Genomic DNA, 22186 nt, shown 5'->3' with positions numbered 1-22186 from the left:
AAATGTGATGAATTAATTTACTGAAAGAAACACCTCAGGGTCAGAGTTTAGTAAGGAGATGTGAGGTTTGTTCCTATGCTTAGCTAATTAGTTTACTACTTAAATGAGATATACTCTACATTGAATTCATACTCACTCAGTGCAGGTCTTTTTGTACAAAACAGCTTGAATGTAAAAGTCTAGTGGGAACGGGATTTTGGTAGAGAATATTTAAGTCACACACTTTACACACATACAGACTGGACATCGAATGGAAAGTAGAATACAACATCTTTTGCACCATGCATGTTGAGTTGTTGGAGGAGCACGCGACATAAGATTTTCATTGCCAACATATACGCTGTATCTGCTGTGCATATGACAAATAAAAACCTTGAAACCTTGAAACCTTGAAACATGCTCTATTTTCCTTGCTTTTTCTTCAGTTGCCTTGCTGCTATGAGTCTCTGTGCCACAGAAAGAGCTCCGTTTGCCTGGGCTACGACATGAGGTTCAACCCCGGAGACGTTCCACATCTTCCCAGTGATTGCACTGAACACAGCCTGGTTAGGGATGGAAGCGTACAGAACGCTATCCCCGATCTGATAGGTTCCACTTGATAGAGATCCTCCGATCGTTGGCTCTCCGATGATCGTGGCTTTGTTCAGGTCCTTCAAAGAGCGGATGAACACTTCAGCTGCTGACCCGGTCAAGTGACTGGTGAGGATGTAGACACCTTTTGAGGATCCGTACCTTTGACCTCTGACTTTAGGCCAGGTCATCACTTCTGTCATGGTAGATTTGGTGCGGTCAAAGACAGGTGTAAAGATGCTGCAATGGTTTGTCCTCAAAGAAATAGGTGCACAAGAGGGGAACTGCTGATGAGTATCCACCAGTGTTGTACCTCATGTCAATAATGAGGGCATCTGTGTTTACTATCTTGCGCCACACTTGTTTCACCATCTGAGGCCAAATGGCTTTTACCACCTCCACGCCTGGCATCATGTCAATCCTTAGATAGCCAACGTTGCCTTGCAGGAGCTCAATTTTAAACAAAGAATCAATTACTTGTCCGACTTCTTGAGCAGTAGGGATCCCTGGGACGTCATGAGGCGGGTCTGGTTCGACGTCGCAGTGGAAGACGTGAAGGCGGTGATCACCCGAAGTCTCTTGAAGGTCTGCCGTCAACTGAGAGGCCAAGGAGTCCAAGTCGATCACTGACCAGTACATTCCCTCAGCCCATTTGTTCAACAGTACTTTGCTGACATTCAGTGCAACATCATGGATTGCGTAGTGTTTTTCTAACAGTTGCCCCGTTCCCTCGATGAGGGACTTGAGTCCTTGGTGTAAATCTGAAATCTCATGAACGTGCTCCACGGCTTCCTCTGCTAGCACAATTGCATCTGGTACCACACCACCTCCTAGCCAGTATTCCCCATTGTTGTCTAAAAAGTTTATGAAAGGCACAGTAATAGCAATATTTGTTCCTTCTATTTCATATGTCTTTGAGTGCATCAGGTTCCCGGAAGTAATTTCCCCAATGACTGTGCCACGATGCAGTGACTGTATCAGGTAAGCTAACTCCTCCCCAACGCTTGCTGTGTTGTAGCTAGTCAACACATAAACCCCACGTCTCGAGCCGTAGGTAGGACCTGTCATTTGAGGCAGAGAGTCATATAGAGTGGTTGTGTTCTGAAATTGGTCATATATCGTGAAGAAGTGAAGCTTCAGGGAAGAGTCATGCAGATACGATAGTAAGAGGGCTAGAGATGTAGATGAACCACCAGTGTTAGAGCGTAGATCAACAATCAGGTTGTTAGTGTCTTTCAGGGGCTCCCACACCTTTTTAGCCAGGATCGTTTCTAGCTTAGTCCCTTCAGACAACTTCAAGAACTTGTCAATGCGGAGATAGCCCAGTATTGTTTGAGAGTATTTCCACTTTGATCGTTGTATCTACCAGTACTTTTAGGGAGTCAAAATCTTCTGGAACGTTATCAAACGCAGGGTCCTCATCCTCCGTATTGTCTGGCATGTATTTGATCATCAGTCGGGGATCTTCGGACACAGTCTGGAGGTCCTGGTTGAGTGTGACTACTAGGTCCTCCTCAGATACAACAGTGGAAAAGTCTGTATACTTCAGATGTTCAAGTAGAGCTGGAACTCTGTCAGTGAAAGCGTAAAACCTCTCGATTATATCTGCGATGCTCTGCACAACTTTTGGGATGGCCCCCCTTACAGCCAAAAGAGACTTGGCTTTTGCGACGGCCTCCTTGGCGATGACGTTGATCGTTGGGGGAATGCCACTTACTTCCCAGCTATGGCCTGTGATTGGACTGACTGATCTTGCCACAGGAACTGTTATGTAGAAATCCGACTGAGGGATCCTAATCTTTTCTACTTTAACTGACCCACCAGCAGACCTTTCACCAACTGTGATGGCCCTCTTAAGGTTTTTTAAAGCATATGCCACCGCTTCAGCGGCCCCCATGGTGCGCTTACTTGTCAACACAATCAGGTCTTTCTTCTTTCCATATCTTACCATCTTTATTGACGGCATGGTCCACAGCTCTTTAGTTATATTCGAAGGCCTGTCATAGACACTATCAACATGAATGAGGGTTTCAGCATCCGAGAAATAGGAGATTATGAAGGGAACTCCAGACATTTCTCCAGCTGTGCTATACCTCAGGTCCAAAATCAGTGAAGAGGTGTTAGCAACTTTGTCCCAGATGTTGTCCCTCAGCAGAGATCCAAGCTTTGCCGCTGTCTCCTCCCCAATGACCCGATCCATCCGCAAATATCCAACGTTATTGTCCAGGATATCCAGCTTGACAGAGTTTCTCACCAGCCTGATTAACTGCTCTGTGGGGAGAGAGGGCTGTTTCTGTGGCATCACTGGGACGGCATTAGGCTCGTATGAAACAATCAACCGTGGGTCGTTCAGTGCTGCTTGTACTCTGTTTGTAAGCACAGATGCAAGAGTCTTCCTGTCTGAAATCTGCTGGATTTCTCCTCTGTTGATGGCTTGTTGGATGGCCTCTTGCATACCAACCAGATTCTCAGGGAAGCAGTAGTTTTCCGAAAGGATCTTGGCCATCTCTATCACCAGAGCAGGCTGGAATGATGAGCTGCCAGTACATAAGAGTAGCATCAATAGCAGCGGTGGTGTGTGGTGCGCCATCACTAATGCCTTCATCGTCAGTGATGGAAAGAGATCTGCTCCGGATGCTTTAGTTTGTATGTCTGCGTGGAGGGATATTACTTTTTGGAGGAGGGAACATTGACATGTCTGTGGATTTTTGGGACAACAACAACATCCACATAAGAGGCTTTTGTCCCCAATAAATCACTTTAATCGCTTTATCTGTGACGCTTCAGCCAGCAGACAATGTCAGACAGATCAAAAATTGGTAAATGGTGCATTTTTTTCTCTTTTCCCACACAAACAATACATGTTTAGGTTCTTACTTGTTTTTGCCATGTACTGTAATCACTTGTTCTTTGTCTGTATTCACAATATAATACTGTATTGTTTTCCTCAATCCCCTTCAACCTTTTCTTTTGAATTCTTATCAGGCTGGAAAGATAAGTAAGACATGTGTTTACAGCTGATTGATGCAAAACCCTGAGCAGAAACTCTCCTTCTCTCTCACTCTCTCCCTTGTCTGTTACAAAAGCTTAATGGTGGTGTATTTTGGTGGTTTGTGGCTTTAAAGGTCACGTCTGGGTCGCTCCACTGGTGACATGATTACACAGTTTGTAGACACGTGGCAAAGCCTTCTTAAAACACATGCAGGATCAGAATTGAGTAAAAACAGATCCACACTCTGGATAAAAGGACAAAAGGTTGATTGGAAAGGTTTTATCTGAACTGAAAGTGGAATTATTCTCCTTTATATCCTCCTATTTGGAACAGTAATATTTCCTTATATAGTTCTTTGTGTTTTTTAATCAAAAAGTCAAACGTATCATTTGGTTGATAATGAAACTCTTGATGTAAATGAATTGTAAATGCAAGTCCTAAGTTAACAACTGTAATCTATATTTGAATGAAGTGTTAATTCTGTACACAGAACCTGGCATCAATATGAACCCTGTGTGATCCAGAAAGCATTGCAGCTCAGAGTTATGCACCCAGACGTCCTCTCCTCACAAATACTAGACGCTCTCAGAGCTCTTAACGTCTTAACTTTAATACCGCCCCACGCTTTAGTTAATAAAACAATTTCTGCCAATTCCCACGATGTACTCACTAATGGTTTGGATTTTGAAATCCCTGAATTGCTAATTTGCTTGAAATATCATCAGCTACCAAAAACTGTTTAGCTGTAGAAATATTCTCTGAATGTAGGGCTGCTCTGTTACCTAGCTGAAATAATCTCTTTGGATAGCAGATCAAGCTAGCTGCTAAAATGTATATCCAGACACAGCAGGGATTTGTTTTCATGGTAAACAACAAACGCTACCTACCCAGCACCAAGCCCCAGAAAGCCAAGGTTAACAGCTTGTAAATTAGCTTATAAATATAGCATATTATGCACAGCATTGCGTAGCACAATATATTTCCCTTTACAGTTTGAAGATGAATAAAACAGGAGTAAAAGGAGGGTGAATACATTGGGCAGGTGAACAGAATCACACGTTAATGTGTCTTTAACGTCTTAACTTTCATACTGCCTCAAGCTTTAAATAAATCAATCAAATCAATTCCCACAACAACAATATTTGCACTAATGGTTTGGATTTTGAAATCCCTGAATTTCTAATTTGCTTGAAACACCACAACTACCAAAACTGTTTTGTAGAAATACTCTCTGAATGTAGGGCTGCTCTGTTAGCTAGCTGAAATAATCTCTTTGTATAACTAGCAGTAGCTCAACCAGCTACACACTAGCTAATTCAAGCTATCTTCTATTTCCAGACACAGCTGGAATGGGTTTTCATGGTAAAAGCCCAAACAACAAAAGCTACTGCCCAGCACCAAGCCCAGATAGCCACCATTAGCAGCTAGCTTGTAAATTAGCTTGTGAATATTGAAGAGTTTATCGCCGGCCACTAGAGGGCAGTGTCACTGCTGTCGCTGCCCGGTTATGCCGTGCTCTGACCCGGGAGTGCCGAGCGGCCATTTTAGTTCAAACATTGTTCATTCACTCCGCCTCGAGTTGAGACGTTCGTCCACTCATTCATGTAAGACTGTTTCCACTATTATATTATACTATATATATATTATACTGTTATACTACTATACTCGTTGTTTCGTGGTATATATTTGTGTTGAGTAAATTGCATGGATGTAATACTTTGTCAGCTTATCTTGCTGCATTACTCTGTTTCAGGGTGTCGTCATCCTTGTCAATAAATTACCGAAACTGACACTGAGGAGTGTGTTTCTTCAAATATAGCGTAGCATTCAGCTGAAGATATTTCCCTCAAGAGTTGAAGAGGAGCAAAACAGAGGTAAAAGCAGAGTGAATATTGGATTTACATTGGGCAGGTGAACATCCACACACAAGTTAATGTTTCTCAGTGTCAACTCAATGTGTAAGTTAGCCGTTTGCTAACACATTAGCCGTCTCATGGTCATCATTTGGTGTTGGTGTTTACAGTGTTGTTGCCCCCAGGTAATGAAACAGTAAATTGACACAGGCTCGAGATGTCATACTGCTAATCCAAACTGGCTCTGTTGTCACATGCTGTTGTTGACTAGGGGAAGATCATTAGGTCCTATGAGTCAACTGAGCATCTTATTTTCCTGGACGTTAAAATGGGATAGCCTGCCTTGTTATGGTGCTATTGGGTCATTTTGAGAAGTTACAACATGAACTTGCCCCCTTAATGGTTTTGTCACAGAGATAAGGACGTGTCACTGACTACAAATATATAAACAAAAGTTCACATAATGCATTTTCCCATTAACAGAAGCAGAGTTATTTTTGGATTTGGTGTGTGTGTTATGGGTGGAAAACAGTTCATGCAGACAATATTCATAACTTTTCACACCTTAGATAAGTATACTAACTTAGCAGTTGTTCGCATTTAATTGAAATAGAAACATTTGACGCCTTATTGACAGTCAATGCTCAGAGGAGATAGTGACACATCTTCCAACGAGCGGTGCAGGAGTAACCGCTGCAGAGAACAGTATTTATTTACAGTATTTACTTGTGAAAATAGGAGTTAGTGTTTGAAATGTGATGCTTATTCAAATGAAGATCCCTAAAAGTGAATATTGATGTTTGATATAGATTTATTTTGCACTCAGTAAAAAATAACACAAATGAACTGTCATATTGTGACAGAGATCTTTATTCATTTCAGTTTACAAAAGCCTCAGAAACAAACTGTAGACATCATGACACACAGTACAATGAAAAACGTTCAAGTTAGCATGCATGCACAAAATAAACACCCTTTACAAGTCATATGGTGATAATTCACAGACAACTGCTGAATGTATATATTAATTTAAACAAATTACAGTTACAATGGTTAAATACAGTATGACATTAAAACCAAGAGAAAGCCAGAGCAGTAATCTAGGATAATGTGTTCAGGAGGCAGGGAGTCATTTTCCACTTGTGACCAATGCAAATAAACCTCTTGTGGCAATGAGTATTAAAACAGCACTTCTGTACATTACTGATGGATCTGTTTGAGCTGTTTTAATCACAGAAAACACTTCATTTGTATTTAGCAATAAAAGAGATATATTAAATCAACGGGTTTTAAAAAAAAATACGGTTTCAGTTTTTTTATTTCATTATTTTTATTCTCTTTTACATTTGACATACATTCATTTATTTTTATTAAAACACATTAAACACAGACAGTGTACGAGTAAGCTTTTATGTACATGTTTTACCATTATTAAATACACAATGTAAAGATGTCTGTTTCCTTTGTTTGTTTTTTTATTGTAATTATTCACAGACTTTGGGATTTTCCTTTTTTTTAAGCAATACAATTAAAGGAATAGCACACACTGTAAATAGCATTATTTTCATGTCAAAAAGCTGAATACAGTTTATTTCATTTAAGCATTGTATGACTATTATTACATTCTGAGCCATGCTAGCAGCTTAGCATGTCTGTAAATCTGTCCACCACTTTGGACAGTGTTGGACCTAACCCAATGAAATATCACAACAGTTCTATAAAATGTTATTCATGTGACTTATGCTATGATGCCATTTGTTCCTACTTTGTACTGCATCTTCTATGGATAAATAAAGATCTTTTCTCCTCTGATCTGGGATACTTTTCTCACAGTTGAGGGCAAAATCATCAGACTGACTTCAATGAAACGCAGCATTATTATCTGTACTACCAACAGAGCAAACCGACCCTCCCTGACTACCTGCAGCCACACTCTGCCACCTTCATCTCTTCGTACAGATATCTTATAGTGAGTCGTCCGTTCTCCTGATACATGACCGTGATGGGGTCCAGTTTGATGGGGACGCAGCACGCCATGTTGGTCTTCTTGGGGTTCCTGATGTTCATCAGCATCTGGATGAGGGCGTGTTTGGACGGTGTCATTTCTTCCGTCAGCGGGTGGTAACACAGGCCTCGACACTCGAAGGCGTCGTATTCTGGGGGCGCCACAATCCAACTGTCCCAGCCGATGTCTCTAAAGTTGACCCTGAGAGATGTCCGATGACAGTGCTCCCTCTCTGCCTTTCTTTTCCTTCTCCGTGGGTGCTGAGCCTCCGGGATTTCGTTGGGAAGCTCATTTCCTTTGTACCAATCGGCGCCCGAGTGCAAGATGGTTTCTTCCTCGTGGAGGATCATCTCTTTTAGTTCCTTCTTAGTTTCCCTTCTCCTGCTCCCAAGATCATCTGAGAACACTATCAATGCTGCTGATGTGTTATCTCCAACAGACTGGCTCATATTCAAACATCCTGCTCCTTCTTCTCCATCTTTCAAAGCCCCACAGTCCTTCCTATCCACCACTACATCAACAACAGATGCTTGGTGGCCAGATCTGATCCATCTCTGAATAGCTGTGGTCACATCAAACGTCTCCCACGTGCTCTTCAAGCCTGTCACCTCTTTGCCCACCAGCAGTCGGGTGGTGGATGTGAAATTGTTGTAATCCACCTCATAGACTTTGACAAAGGTCTTGAATTCTGGAGAGTGGACCGTTGACCTGGGGTCCGGGTAGAAGAACAGCTGCAATTCAGCAGCAGTGATCTTTTCGTGGTTGGGCATGCTGACGTTGAACTGCAGCCTGTGCTTTGTCTTTGTGCCGTTTGTCACAGAGAAAGGGACATCTGTTGGAGAGATATGAAGAAGTCAGAGGGGTTTGCTAATTTTCCTGTATCCAAAACTGTTCTATACACATAGTTTTGTTGAGTAATATCAGCCCTATATTAATGGATGAAAGAAGAACTCAATGTATTTCCAAAAACTTCAATAGGAGAAGGACGTGCAACATTTTGGCCACCGTTAGCAGGCTAAGCTAACTAGCTTTGACTTTCCATTTAGGAACTATAGCATATAGCTTGCTAGCTTCCAGTGTACTTTCCCAATGAACTACAGACTTAATCCCACAAGTTTTACAATCAAGTATTTTATTCTAACTCAGTCCATCTTTAATAAAGCTGTTGTGAATTAATATTTAACATATTTGTATTTTGGCATTTTTAGGAAACATTTCAGTCTTTGGCCGCAGCACTTGGGTTATCATAGGACTATAAATAACTGTGTTGCAACCATTCATAAATGGTAATTGTCGGGGTTACTTTAGAGCAATGGTCCCAAATTTAGCCATTGGGGCCCCCACAAGGGGAATACATCTGAGGAACCTAATGAGGCAAAATTCAAAATTCAAGTTGTTTTGAACACAGAGTTTACAAGTACATATTGATTCCTTTTAAAGGGGTCACAGGCCCAAAGGTTTGAGAACCCATGTATTAAAGCCTTATATATCAAGTTAAATTCCCTTTAAGACAAACTGAATCAACCTCACTAATAAAAACACAGAGAACTGGTTGTAAAAAGATGTCCAGCCTGTTTCTCTGTAGCTGTAATGAGGGATACAAGCCTCTACAATGTCAAATATGGATAATAATGACCAGCTTTGCAATCAAGATAACTTCAATTACACGTTTGGCAAGTAGGGATTTTCAAATATTTGTGTTAACTGGGATTACAGGGATTTAAATGGGTAGAAAACCACAATAGGAGTTATTTATTTCGAAGGTAGTGACTCCCTCCTATAATTTAAGGATTATTGCACATCATACTTAAGTTATATCGGCGTACCTTGCACAGTGAAGCTTCGTATGACATCAGACTGAGGGTTTGCCGAGTTGTCCGAGGCGTACTTGTTGTACAGCTCCATCATGAACTGAGGAGGGTTGATTCTGCTGTTCTCCTGAGGAACGTCCGACAGGTTGAGTTTCCTCAGAAATCCCTCCTTCATGGTTCCCACGAGGTTCTCCATCCTGGAGTCTTCCTCCTCCAGAAGGTCCTCCTCTGACAGCTGGGAGTAGAATCCCTCAGCTTCCTCACTCTGGATGTCGTTATTGAGAGGTTTACAGATGCAGGAGCCGATAGAAACAACCACACACAAACACACCTGGAACAGGAAGGATCTGGACCTCTGCATTTTGAAATTAGATCCTCTTTGAGACCCTCAGCTGGCACACACTTTACCTTCTTCCCGGCCTGAAAGGAGACTTTGCGACGGCAAGGTTTGAAAATGGAGATCCCCAATGCAAGGACCACAGTCCTGATGTCCGCTCCCATGCTCCCAGAGTAAACACGGGGACTCGTGTCAACCAAAATAGTAGCTTGGCCAGGCTTATCACCACCAGCGATGCCGTCTTTAAAGCTTTGTTATCATTAGAGGGCTGGCTGCTAATGAAGACACTGTAAACACTTGACAGCGATAATGAGGGAGGCACTGGAAACTGAGGTTACTGAAAAGCAGACGTTTCCACAGGATGCCTTTTCCCAGCTTGAGGGTGAAAGTGTTGAGGCCAACGGAAACAAAACATTCTTTACTGCCATCATTGATAAGTATTTCTTAAGAGTAAGTGTTGTATCTACTGCACATCGTCCAGATACCCTAATGTGATCAGAGCAGACGATCATTAATGTGAATGTGCAGGAGATATAATATTGCGAACCAGGCGTGACGTAGCTCATTCGTATCAATCTCTGGGAAGCAAGGTATTAAAAAAAATCACAATAAGTCAATAAAAAAAGGCCAAATGTTCATAAAAAGTCCAATAAAAAGAGGTGTTTCCTACTTCTGCAGAGTAGTAATGCAATGGTGCATTGATTCGGATTCACAGGGTCACATCACACGGCAGCTATTAACAAAAATACATTTCAAACAGCAGAATTTTAATGGAAATACTCATAGTAAATAGACAGTGGACTGAAATGTTGTATAAAGAGGTGTTTCCTACTTGTCCATTATGCTTTGTGCATTAATTAGGAGTCAAGGGAACTAATTAGGGGTCATATTTAAGCAGAAACTTAAAGTGTGTTATGCAATTTGCCATGCAGGAAACAACCACACATCTGGAAGAACACATGATTTATTTTAACAGAGATACTGTACAATATAAGGCGACTCTCTATAAAATATGATAGGCATGAGAGCATAGAGTTGTTTCACACCACCGGCACATGGAACAAAGACATGATGGACATGGTGGTCGTCACCACTGCTTCCTGTATGATGATGGGTGTCTGTGGAGGGTCCGAGCCCAAACCTCAAGCCAGTGTGTCCGGGGACGTTGGCCCGAGTCCGGCATATCTGGGAATGTCTTCCATTTAGTCATGCAGTCACTCACGCCGTTTTTCATAAAAATGCTTTCAATTTGGCCTATATGGAGTCAGTCAGTGGCACAGAGACAGTAAATAATGTCTGCATGCGGGAGGAAATGAAAACTCAGCAGGGAAACTGTACTGACGCAGAGCTGTTGGGAAAACTGGCCACTTTAGGTCCAATACATTAGGTCCGAAAAACCTGAAATTGGACAATCAACAGCAGTCTTTCATGACTGACATTAAAAATATACTCAGACTTTCAAAGGTCATATTTAAAATGTGTAACAGGTTCATTTTTTATTAAAAAATAGGTCAAAGTAAAAGGGTAGATAAAGATTGGGCAGCCTTACACATGTCTTGAGAATCATTCAATTATAAGTAGAATAAAGTCAATTAATATGTAATAAAATAAAATGACTTTCAAAATAAAAGCATTAAAAATCTCATTTGAATTCAAAGAGTAATCCTGCACAAATCCGAAGCTTTAAAGGCTTTTTGTAAAAGTTAGGAAATGTCTTCAACAATATGTACAATTCAATTTATTTCCTTACAGCCATACATTAGTCTATGAGCAAACATCTCTACTCAGATACACTTTTAGCCATATAACACACTTATTAGGTCAGATACATTTATCCCTTTTTACTTACCTTGGAAAACTACCGTTATTACAAACTGTACAAGTCATCTTTATTTATTAAAGGCAAATCTTGAATAGCAACAGGAAGCATGTATTAGTCTCTTCATCTTCCCCAAAATGCACAGCAGGGAGCAGCAGAGCGCTGTTTTACCCTCAGCTGTAACAGAAGCAAGAGACACAACGTCTGTCAGCAGGTGTCATAAATATATACAAGATTTAAACAGTGGCTATTAAAAGATAGTTAAGGAAGAGATTACGAAAACGGGAGGTTCAAGGGCAACAAAAGAAAGGTACGATTTAGTTTGCATTAGTAACTACAGTATTTACATGACGAGGGTTGAATGATGAAGGGTGTAAATCAGTCTGTGTGTCTCTCCTGAGTCAGTGAGCAGTTCATCAGTGAGTCCAGATCCTAAAGACAGGGCCAAGCAGCGAAGTATTCCAAAACGTATAGCTTAGTCAACTTGGAAACGTTTCCAAAATGGCAGCAGAGTCCAGGCTGAGACCCTTTAACATGTGAGTCTCATCTTGAATAATATTAAAAGCAAGATCACTTTATAAAAGTGAAAGTGTCCGGAAACTGATTACTTTACCCACAAAAAGCCATTGTTTTTACATCTTTCACCCCGGTGTTACCTTGAATTGAGAAGGTGAATAATCCAAAAATAGTCAAAAGTCTTGATGAAATGCAGCAGATGGGATTTAACTGAATCAAAATGTGCTTTTACATGCATTCACACAACTCCTGCAGTAGAATCCAGGTCTCATTTATCCATTTGTATGTTAAATACTTCGCAAACACATGCATTTACATGAAAACCTTAAGCCAAGAGGAGCTTTTGCACAAGTGAGAGACAGTGACAATCAAAGTTTAAGTGAAACCTCATGTGTTTGGGAAGTATAGAAGTGTGTATTAAGTGCACTTATTTAAACTGCTTTTGCATGAAGGGGGAGAAAAGGGAAATAAAGGTGGCATTGGTTGAGAGAAACAAGTCTTTAAAAAATATTAGATAAGTGGGAAAAACTTTTTCAAAGTCCAATCTTGACGGAGACAAGGACAAGATTCACAAAAGAGTTCTCGATCTGAGACTCCAGAAATCCCGAGTCCTGTAAGTCGGCTCAGTTTATCCCCAGCTGTCCTCGCTGCTGTCCTCCTGAATGCAGAGTTTCCATTGGTTTTCACCGGCAGGCGCAGGTATCCACAGACATGCCGGGGTAAACCTTCAGCACCATATTCCTGTTTGTGTCCAGGAAGAGGACGCTGAGAGGACTCATCTTCTCGGGAACGCAGCACGGCTCGGGAACACCGGGCACGATTCCCACCGCTCTGACGATGCTCTGGATGGTGGCGTGATTGGAAGGACGCACCACCTGAGAAAGCGAGGGGGAGATGAAGGAATTAATGCAAGAGGAAGTAACTCTTAAACATGTTATAGTAAAGGCAAACATCCTTTAGAGGCTCACTTTAGGGATGGGGAATCCACAGGCCCCGGCGCAGTAGTACGCATCAAACGACTTCGGCGCCAGAACCCACTCGCTCCATCCGATGTCAGCGAAGTCCACCCTGAGGTATCGCCTGGAGCAAACCCTGGGCTCGCTCCACTGCCTCCTCCGGGCCTTTTTCATCGTCCTCTCGTCGAAGCTCAGCACCTGGGGCTTTCCCAGGCCCTCGCTGCTCTCCTGACCCTGCTTCCTTCCTGGTTTAACTGCGGCTTTGGCTTTCGCCGGGAAGTATGTGTTCTGCCAGAGTTCATGGTTCTTCAGGGTGTTGTACTGCACTTCGGGGATGTTGTTGGTTTGGAGCTGGTGATGAACGTCTCGCCGAATCCTTGAGGCTGAAGATGAGGAAGATGCATCCTCGGCTATGGGGAAAGGCCCGTATCGTTGGAGTGACATAGCCACGCTGTTAGGCTCATCTATCGCTCGATCATCAGCGTATATCAAAATATACGGCATGTTGGCTGGAGAAACGCGCTCCTGGCTTTGAGGGCTTTTCTGCGCCCCAAACTCCATGTCAAACTCCACCGTGACCACAAGCTCTTTCAAATCCCGGGCGTGTTTCACCACCACTGTTACATCCCCTGATTGCCAGGAGCCCTTTTTGAAAGGAGCCAGAGTTATGTTCCCCAGCGGTGTCTCAAAAGCTGAGTTTGGGGACGAGCCGCGGAAGAGGATCTGCGGAGAGGGGGGAGGCTGGGGGCCGGAGGATGGATGGCGAGGCTTTCGGAAACGCCACGGTCGCTGGTGGTAGCGTGGACGCTTATGGAGGAAATGGAAAGAGGCGCGGAGGACGAGCTCTGATTCTTGCATGGACGACAGGTTGAACTGGAACACATCTTTGCCGTGCACGACTCCTGGAGAAAAAGAAATAAGGTCTTTTAGGTTAAAATTATTCTAAGAAAACTGAGCAAACAACCTTTCTTTAATGCTTTTCAAACCAAACCAATAAAGGCTGAATCCCTGATGAAGTATCGCCGTCAGAAACTAACAATATGGACGACGACAGCGATCAAGTTTCTGCCCTAAACCTTCCCCCTCTATCATCCCATACTCCCTCGTTTGACTGACACGAATAACAACATCCAGTACGTCTTCTGCAGAATGTCGCTCAACACATCTGACTGACAGCATGCAGCATGGAAAATATTAAGCACGGCACGCTTAAGTGCCTGCCTCACGCATGACCAAAAAAGCCTCATCCTCGACGGCTATACTCTTGAAGTTCACCCTCGTCTCGCACACTTCCACCGCAGCCTGAAAGACAAACATTGGATCGGTCTAGTAGGTCTGTCGTGGGCATATGGAAATGCTTATAGCAGAAAGAGCTCCTCTGAGGCTTTTCGCTGTGCAGCCGGTGTCTGGGTGTGATAATAGGCTCTTGTCTAACACCTAGGCTGTTGCAGCTACCGGAGAACTAACAGGGCTCCAGGCTTAACGTCCCCCAGATCACTAAATCACAACAGCGCCGGAGCACAGAGGTGAAGATGTTTAAGCCCAAATGGGAGCGAGGGCTGCTGTGTGATTGGCTAAACACCTGCGTTTAGGATGATGCACTGATGAAATAATTAGGATCAGATGCTTTTCCAAGATTTTTCTTTGTGCATTGTGAACGTTATGCCTTTTTTTGCACTTTGAGACTCAAATCTGTAACGAAATGTGCAACAAAATTAAAGTGAGGAAACAAAAATGAAATATGCACTCCTTTAAATTGAACAATTATTGAGTTGCATTCAAGGATGTGTTGCACATAGTACATTAAACATTATTTTGTACATGGGAATGAGCTTTTATGCTGATTACATTTGACTATTTTCAAATTGATTCAGGAAAGTTTTTTACAAGTTGTGATGAATTACAACTGTGTACTGTGACTTGAGTGACACAACAGCATGCTTAGATTAACATAAACGTTAACATAAAGTGTATTTAGGGAAACTTAGCCAATATTCAGTGTTAAATAAAACCAGAAACCTGAAAACATCAGATTCTTTTAACTTATTAAGCAAAGACTAGTAGTGTAAAGGCATCTGTTTTACACAGTTTATAAATTAAAGCTTCCTTCTACCATGCAAACTACCGGCAATGACACATATTTAATTATCAACATGGCATTTATAAACCCTGTGCTCACTCACTCGGGACAGCTTTGAAGCTCCTCACGGTGTTTGCCTCTCTCTGGCTCTGCGGTTCTTTGCTGTACTTCTCGTACACTTTGAACATGTTGATGGAAACCATGTCCCGTTTGGTGCCTTCGTGCGCAAATACGCGCTGCTCTTCAGCCAGAGGGACATCAGCACCTTTACGCACGGCTTCCCCAAAATCCTCAGACACGATTTTACCCCAGCTCGACTCCAGAATCAGTAACACATGCAGAGTGTGAAGAAGCCTGCTCGCCATGGTTGAAGTTGTAGAAGATGATTCCATTAAAAAAGAGAAACTGTGAAAAAAGAAGAGCTGCCTTTCAGCTTGATGCCCACCCAGATTTAATGCCGGTATCCAGGTAATCCGTGTCAGACCCGCACTCCACGGTTCACGGTCCACAGCTGTTTCTACAATGTGAGGAGAGGAGGGGAGGACGCCTGCATGGAGCTCTGCTGCTGGAGGACAGATGGTGACGCCTCGGAGCGCACAGCCAACGAGAGACATGCAGCATTGTAGGTGAAGTGCTTACGAGTGTTTTTTTTTTAGCCAAGAACAAATCACTACGAAACATATGATGCAACATGTATCCACTGTGGTCCAACAAACCCGTAATTCAGGGGGTTTTAAAGCTGCGAAGTTCAACAAAATAAGGAAAAGTGTGTGACAATAATCTCCATATAACTTGGTGTGATGTTCCACCCAGTATAAATATGTTCTGTTTAAAGGATTGAAAAGTGACTTTGATCCATGTGTCCTCGCAATAGTTGGCAGTAAAAGGCTTGTTTATATGGGGAAGTACCTGCATGGCTAGTTGGTGAAGTTAGCCAGTGAGCTAACGACGATAGCTCACCTAGCATTTTTCTATTTTGCCTGGACTACGTGGATAGTGGATACCCGAATAAGGACTGATATTTACAGAACTTTTGACTGTATTTCCTCCTTAGATGTTGTTTTAGTGACTGTACTACAATAAAAAGTTGACAAGGAAATCTAAATATACTCTTTGAGCTAGCTAGCTTGCGTCAGTTAGGAGGCTTGCTAGCTCAGTTGCTAACGGTACAATGAGTTCTGGCATTTCAAAGATGTATTTGTTTCACCAACCCTCTCTTTACTGTCACCAACTCATTCCTTTTTTGTTACATGGTTTACATTTGGCAGAAGAGGTTTAAATAAAAGTTAATGGCGCAAAACGGCTATAAAGCTATGCTAGATTCCTCATTTTCAACAGCTGTCACAGTGGCTTTGTCAATGGCACAAATATGCACATTAAAGTTCACCAAAGTTGAAGCTCAAGTTAACTATGTGTTTTTGTAAATCTTGGTCGAATCAGTGGTAAAGAAAGCGTAAAACCAGAGTAAATGTTGCAGTGTGTGGGATTTCACTGAAGATGCTTATCTCAGCCTCAGGGAAACTGATAACTTGCCAAGATGAGTGACAAGCAGCCAACAGCAGAAAAACAACTCTCTGACGTCTTTTTAGTCTCTCCTCTGCTCTCTGTGTTTCTAATGCAGCACAATAGTTTCACTGTGAGGGAGATGGCAGGAGGCAAGAGCCGCCACGGGTCAGACAACTATTAAAATACCTCCTACTGGTCCTGAGGGGGATCACAAGGGGCTCTTTGACACCACCGTGTCTTACATCGGATATAAAGGACTCTGCTGGGACTGGGAACCCCCCCCCCATCTGTAAAACACTGGTGTGTTTAAAGTTCGTTCATCTGTCCGTGGCATCTGTCTCCACCCAAAGAGCTATCACTCAGCGTGGGCTTGTCTAATTGGATCTAATGGGCTTAGACAAACTAATGTTGCTCTTGTGAGTCTTCTTTTGATGGCATTTCAGGCTGTCCTCACCAGCAAAAACAACAACATTAATCATTTGATCAAACACTTGAAACAGCCATTGCTTATGTTTCGTGACAAGCAGCGTCTTGTGGTCGTGCGAGTAATGACTCTTCCCCCTCTGAAGCAAAGGCGACAGTAACCGGGGTTTGATTTCCAACCCGGCCCCTTGGGATCTGGGGCCCTGAAAGGCAGCTTGATGTTGTTACGGTGCCACAAAACCTCTGAAGAAGGAGGTCAGGGAAGATGGTAGGGGGCATAGAGGGCATGGCTTTGATGTTGGAGACTCCAGTTCACATCCATTCTGCTACCAACAGCTACATTTTGGTGTCTTTTGAATATGACCACCATATTTTCTTGATCATAGTGTAGTAGTTTTAGGTTAAACAAACCTGAAGGCGGATCAGAAAATACTCACACCTTTTGGAGACAGTGATATGAAGTTGTTGTTTAGATATAAAGACTTCAGGCACTTTCTTTGTAACTCTTCATTCTCAAGGGAAACCTGTTGATTGTTTGTTGGTTTGTTTGTCTGTCAGCAAGATTATGGAAGAACTACAGGCATAGTTTTCCTATTACTTGTTGGAAGAGATTTATTATCAATGAAGGATGGGGCGGATCTGAATGACGGATACACACTAAATTTGAATGGAAACGAAAATCTGGCCTTTCTTTGTTCCCCTACAGTTTACTCTATGGATGGTAGTACATTTTTTTGCATTTACTTTCAGTTTATCAATGAAATTGGATCTATGATTGTGCAAAAATCTGTAGCAATATGTAGTCATCTTACATAACTTACAACAGATGTTCAGCATTGCCTTATTACCTGATATTTCTCAATGTTATCCAGCTAGGCTCTCACCACCAGACTCCACTTCAGACCACCGTCTACTCTAGGTAATTAGTACCTCATACAACTCGAAAACTAGAAAATCCCCTTAAAGAGAAAGGTTTTTCACACCAAATCTAACTATAACCATTTGCCATAAGTGTTAAGTTCCTTGACGTAAGTGTCTCTGAATGAAATCAACTCCTAGGTTGCTAAAAAAAATTAATCATGACGTCAAATTACCTTTATAAAGAAAGCTAGTTGGGATAGAACCTTTAGTTTCATGCTCACACCTTCTATCTGGAGTCATTGTGGTCAGGGTAAGACTATCATTGTATTCCCCTTTTGTCATTGGCTGAACCTCTGGTCTTCGGAAACAAAACCAGACATTTAACTTAATGTTTAATGACTGTGAATCTCCATTGTGTCACCCTGTCTTTAGGAAGAACGTCAGCCCCGAAGCCAAAGGCCACAGATCAATTTCAACGCTTCTGGTGTAGCAGCTGTAGCCACTGAGCCAAATCTGCTTCACCACAGTGATTAGCCGCCACTTCAAAGGTAATTCAAACCCCTAAGAGTACATGTCACACCCACAGCAAAATACATAAGACCTCTCACTTAACGGCTTTCCTGCAATGGGAGAAGTGGAGAAAATGTCACGGATAAGGCTCATAATTTGTTGAATTGAAAACCGTTATATCCAATGAGCGTAAATTCTCAATGATCATAATGCCACCTCATCATCGGGGGGGTTTTCATTCGGAGATCAAAAGGAGGTTAAAACTTCCCACACACGTCAGCCTGGTCACCGGTATAGCTGCTGAACAAAGTACAATGTGAGAGTATAAAGAAAAATAGTCATTATTAGGTGCTCAAATATTGAAACGAGCCTGAGGCTAATGTTCCATGATTAGTTTCATTTAACCTATGAATAAAACCGTGGAATAAAGACTCTATTCTTTACAGTTTCTCTTCCATGTAGCTGTGCTGGAAAGATCTCAGTTCATCATGTTCAGTAGTTAAATAGAAAAGTGAAACACATTGTGAAAAATACAGGGTTTTTGCTTTCTGCTTTATTGCAGAGAGGTAGAAAGCTAATTCCAATAGCCAGTTAGCTTAGCGTAGAATAAATGCTCTGTCAGAATCCAATGAAAACATCGCTAAGAACACCAGCATAATGCAGTCTTCCAGGAACGGAGATGAGAAGACGTTACCACTCAACATGTCTCCACTTAATCTGAAACTACTGCTAGCAGCTGATTAGCTTAGCTTAGCATGAAGATGGGACAAAGAGGGAAACAGCTAGCCTGACGCTGTCTGAATAATCCAACTACCAGCATGTTAAAACTGTACTAATTAACGTGGTTTATCTTGTTGAATCCAAACGGAAAAGGGTGTAAAAATGACAAGTAATGGTTAAACAGGAGTTGATAAGGGACTAACTTACTTGGCTAAGAGCAGTGACTTTCTGCCTTGAACTTTAGGTAAAAGAAAGATGAAACCAGACATAGCCTTACCTGTTAATGAATGAGCTTTAGAGGTGGATCTTTTGGACAAAGCCAGGCTAGCTGTTCCCCTCGTTTCCATCTTTTATGCTAAGCTAAGCTAAGTTAAGCAGCTGCTACCCTAACTTTATTTAGAAACAGTTATAAAAAGTGGTGTCAGTCTTCTCATCCGCAGCATTAATGTGAGTACACGACTTAGCTAAAGTGCTAGCTAACTATTCTATCAAACGTCCTACATACATGCTTCAGTACGGTTGTTTATAAAGGGCTTTCTGGAGTAAACAAACAAGCAAGAATTGTTATAAAACAGCAAATACTTGAGAAGCACTGCTGTTGTACAGTAATATAAATACCAGACTGAGAAGCAGGCCAAATTTCACGTCCTCTAATACACATTGAGACTCATTTAACATTTTTCATCTCGTATGAATGACATCATGGATGAGTCACCTTTCCTCCTTCTCCTTCGCCGGGTAAAATGGGAAGTCTAGCCCCCCAAAATATGCTCTCATTCACAGAATATTTGCCTGGGGTGCTCATCAGGACAGGGAGGACAGACGAGCCCACCGTGTTTCTTTTGGCTCTGGACCCCATCCTTCATCCTCCCCCTTTTTCCTCCTCCTCTTCCTCTTCCCCCTTTTGACTTGTTTTCATACTGCTGGCTGGAGCTGAATGACCATTCATGCTCGCTGCTTTTGGATATGGATGTGTGTTTGTGTGTGTGTGTGTCTGTGTGTGTGAGAGAGTCTGAGGGGCATGACATCCCCTCATCTGATGTCTGCCAAGCCATGCAAACACACACACACACACACACACACACACACACACACACACACACACACACACACACACACACACACACACACACACACACACACACACACACACACACACACCATGTCCTACTCAAGTTTGGATTCTGTGCCATACCTCCCTCATAGAGAGCCACAGTCATGCCACTTGAGCGCACATCAACATCACTCAACCAAGAGTGACAGGTCCACACACACAACCAAACACACACACACACACACACACACACACACACACACACACACACACACACACACACACACACACACACACACACACACACACACACACACACACACACACACACACACGGTAGCTATCCAGTTGTCTCAAGCGTTGGGGTTGCAAGTAGTGCAACAGCAGTGGCAGCTGAAAGTGGGAAACTTGTTGTATGACAAATGTATGACTGCAAATCCCTGTGCCAGACTTTATGGTGAAAAAAACACAACTGATATATGAGGAGAGTTATAATTATTTAAGATAAGATATGATAAGATGTGCCTTCGTTAATCCCCGTGAGGAAAATCAGGAGTTAAAGCAGCAACAGAATAATCAAAAACAGCACGGTTTCTCACGGGACAATAAAATAAGATGACATTAAAACGATATACAGGTAACGGGTAAAACAAAAAAGAATTATTATTATTATTTATTCGAGTCAACTCAGTCATGTGTGTGAAATAAAGGCAGAGCATGTGTGTTTCCTTTTTCACAGATTTGGCAAATCAATCAATCAATCAATTAATTGCTGAATTTTTCAAAATCAAACACATAAAACTTTCTAGAAATGCAGAAATAACTTTTTACTCATTAACTCTGCTGTTAATAACAGTTGTGTTTTTTGTGACCCATCTTTCCTTATGAAATCTAAAGACAATGAGCCCCAGAAACAGCTTTTTAGGAGGATGGATATACACAACCAGGGACGAGTTTGGATGGATGGGATGTTCCTTTTAGAAATCAACCGTCCACTCCTCAGCTACCTGAGAATACACAGCCCATTGACAGCGTGTTTAAATTCCCAGAAAGCCTTGACTGATTCTCCAAAGTGTGCTTCCTTATTGCCTCCCCCCCTGTCTGGATGTCAGTCTGACCCTGTGGCACAGGGCCGTCGGATCCACACATGAGGACCTGCTCATTTATCACGGCTCTCCATGACGGTGGGAGCTGATGAATAACCGAGGTAATGAGCTGCTCTCGTCTGAGCGTTAGGGCTTCCCTCCGGAGATCCAACTAGCATGTGCAGGATCCAAAACCACAAAAACCCCTACAAACCCCGCAAAGACCCCCCCCCCCCCCCCCCCCCCCCATGTGGCTCCACACAGACAAGGCCAGCAATCAGCGTGATGGATCTCAGCCCTGACAAGCTTTTCCTCCAGCGGTCCAATTAGGAAAATACTTTTTCTTTTACTGGGTTGTTCTTTCTGTTTTAACACAGCTAAGTCCTCCTTGTGTCTGAAACCGTCCAATCCAGGGTGGAGAAGATGGATTGACTTTAAAGGAGGACATTTAGTCTCATTATGGTAAGGAATAAGGAGTTTGCACAAGAGGAAAGCGAGAGCTAATGCTAGGTGCTAGAGTTCAAAACCTGCAGACAGGCGGGCGCAAAAAGGCTGGAAAACCTGCAGACAGGCGACACAAACGTCTGAAAAATGAGTTCACGATGCCATGCAGCTGCAGACTTTTGCTAGGTTTGAAGGACTACCCTTAATCATAAGAAAATATATCAGCCTTTACAACCTTAAACTCTCCAACAAACGTCAGTGTGTGACGGCGTGACGGATGAGTCTCCCATGAGAAGAGCTTTCATTAGCAAATGGTGATCACTCTCCTACACTGTTTGCAATTTTCTCTAAGTGAGTTGTTTTGGCAATTCCTCCTCAGAGGGCCTCTCCCCCCCCCCCCTCAGTCTGAGAACAATCATCCGCGATGTGTTTGTCAGTTACTTGAGAAATTGACAACGATCTCAAATTGCACCTATTCCTCACATCTCAGGCTTCTGGAGCAGCTGCATTTTTCGGGAAAAACTCCAGACGTGATTGCGTATCTTTCTCTGCCAGTAGGAAGCTCGAGACGCTGCAGTGGGTTTCACACTCCGGCAGCAGACCTGTGCTCTTGCTGGCTTCACCTTGTCAGCTCTCTGCTTGTA

The 22186-nt window shown here is 42.6% G+C and overlaps 3 protein-coding genes across 3 annotated transcripts; all 3 read right to left on the bottom strand.

Moving 5' to 3' along the window:
* Window positions 1–399: 399 nt before the first annotated feature.
* Window positions 400–3179, bottom strand: LOC134870445 (retinol-binding protein 3-like). Its single transcript, XM_063892610.1, is given in 3 exon segments — window positions 400–797; window positions 799–1893; window positions 1895–3179. Coding segments are annotated over 3 exon segments (2772 nt in total). The 5' UTR covers window positions 3176–3179; the 3' UTR covers window positions 400–401.
* Window positions 3180–6391: 3212 nt separating this feature from the next.
* gdf2 (growth differentiation factor 2) lies at window positions 6392–9732 on the bottom strand. The gene is made up of 3 exons (XM_063893701.1): window positions 9640–9732; window positions 9247–9562; window positions 6392–8252 (listed from the first exon to the last, which is right to left on the bottom strand). Exons 1-3 carry the CDS (start codon window positions 9730–9732, stop codon window positions 7333–7335), a joined length of 1329 nt encoding a protein of 442 aa, XP_063749771.1. The 3' UTR covers window positions 6392–7332.
* A 1693-nt stretch (window positions 9733–11425) lies between these two features.
* Window positions 11426–15547, bottom strand: gdf10b (growth differentiation factor 10b). Its single transcript, XM_063892573.1, has 3 exons — window positions 15043–15547; window positions 12872–13761; window positions 11426–12778 (listed from the first exon to the last, which is right to left on the bottom strand). Exons 1-3 carry the CDS (start codon window positions 15329–15331, stop codon window positions 12587–12589), a joined length of 1371 nt encoding a protein of 456 aa, XP_063748643.1. The 5' UTR covers window positions 15332–15547; the 3' UTR covers window positions 11426–12586.
* Window positions 15548–22186: the final 6639 nt, after the last annotated feature.

The sequence above is a fragment of the Eleginops maclovinus genome, chromosome 10 (genome assembly GCF_036324505.1).
Source record: "Eleginops maclovinus isolate JMC-PN-2008 ecotype Puerto Natales chromosome 10, JC_Emac_rtc_rv5, whole genome shotgun sequence".
Lineage (NCBI taxonomy): Eukaryota > Metazoa > Chordata > Actinopteri > Perciformes > Eleginopidae > Eleginops > Eleginops maclovinus.
Note: the sequence above shows the minus strand (reverse complement) of the source record. Positions and strands in the feature narration are given on the sequence as shown.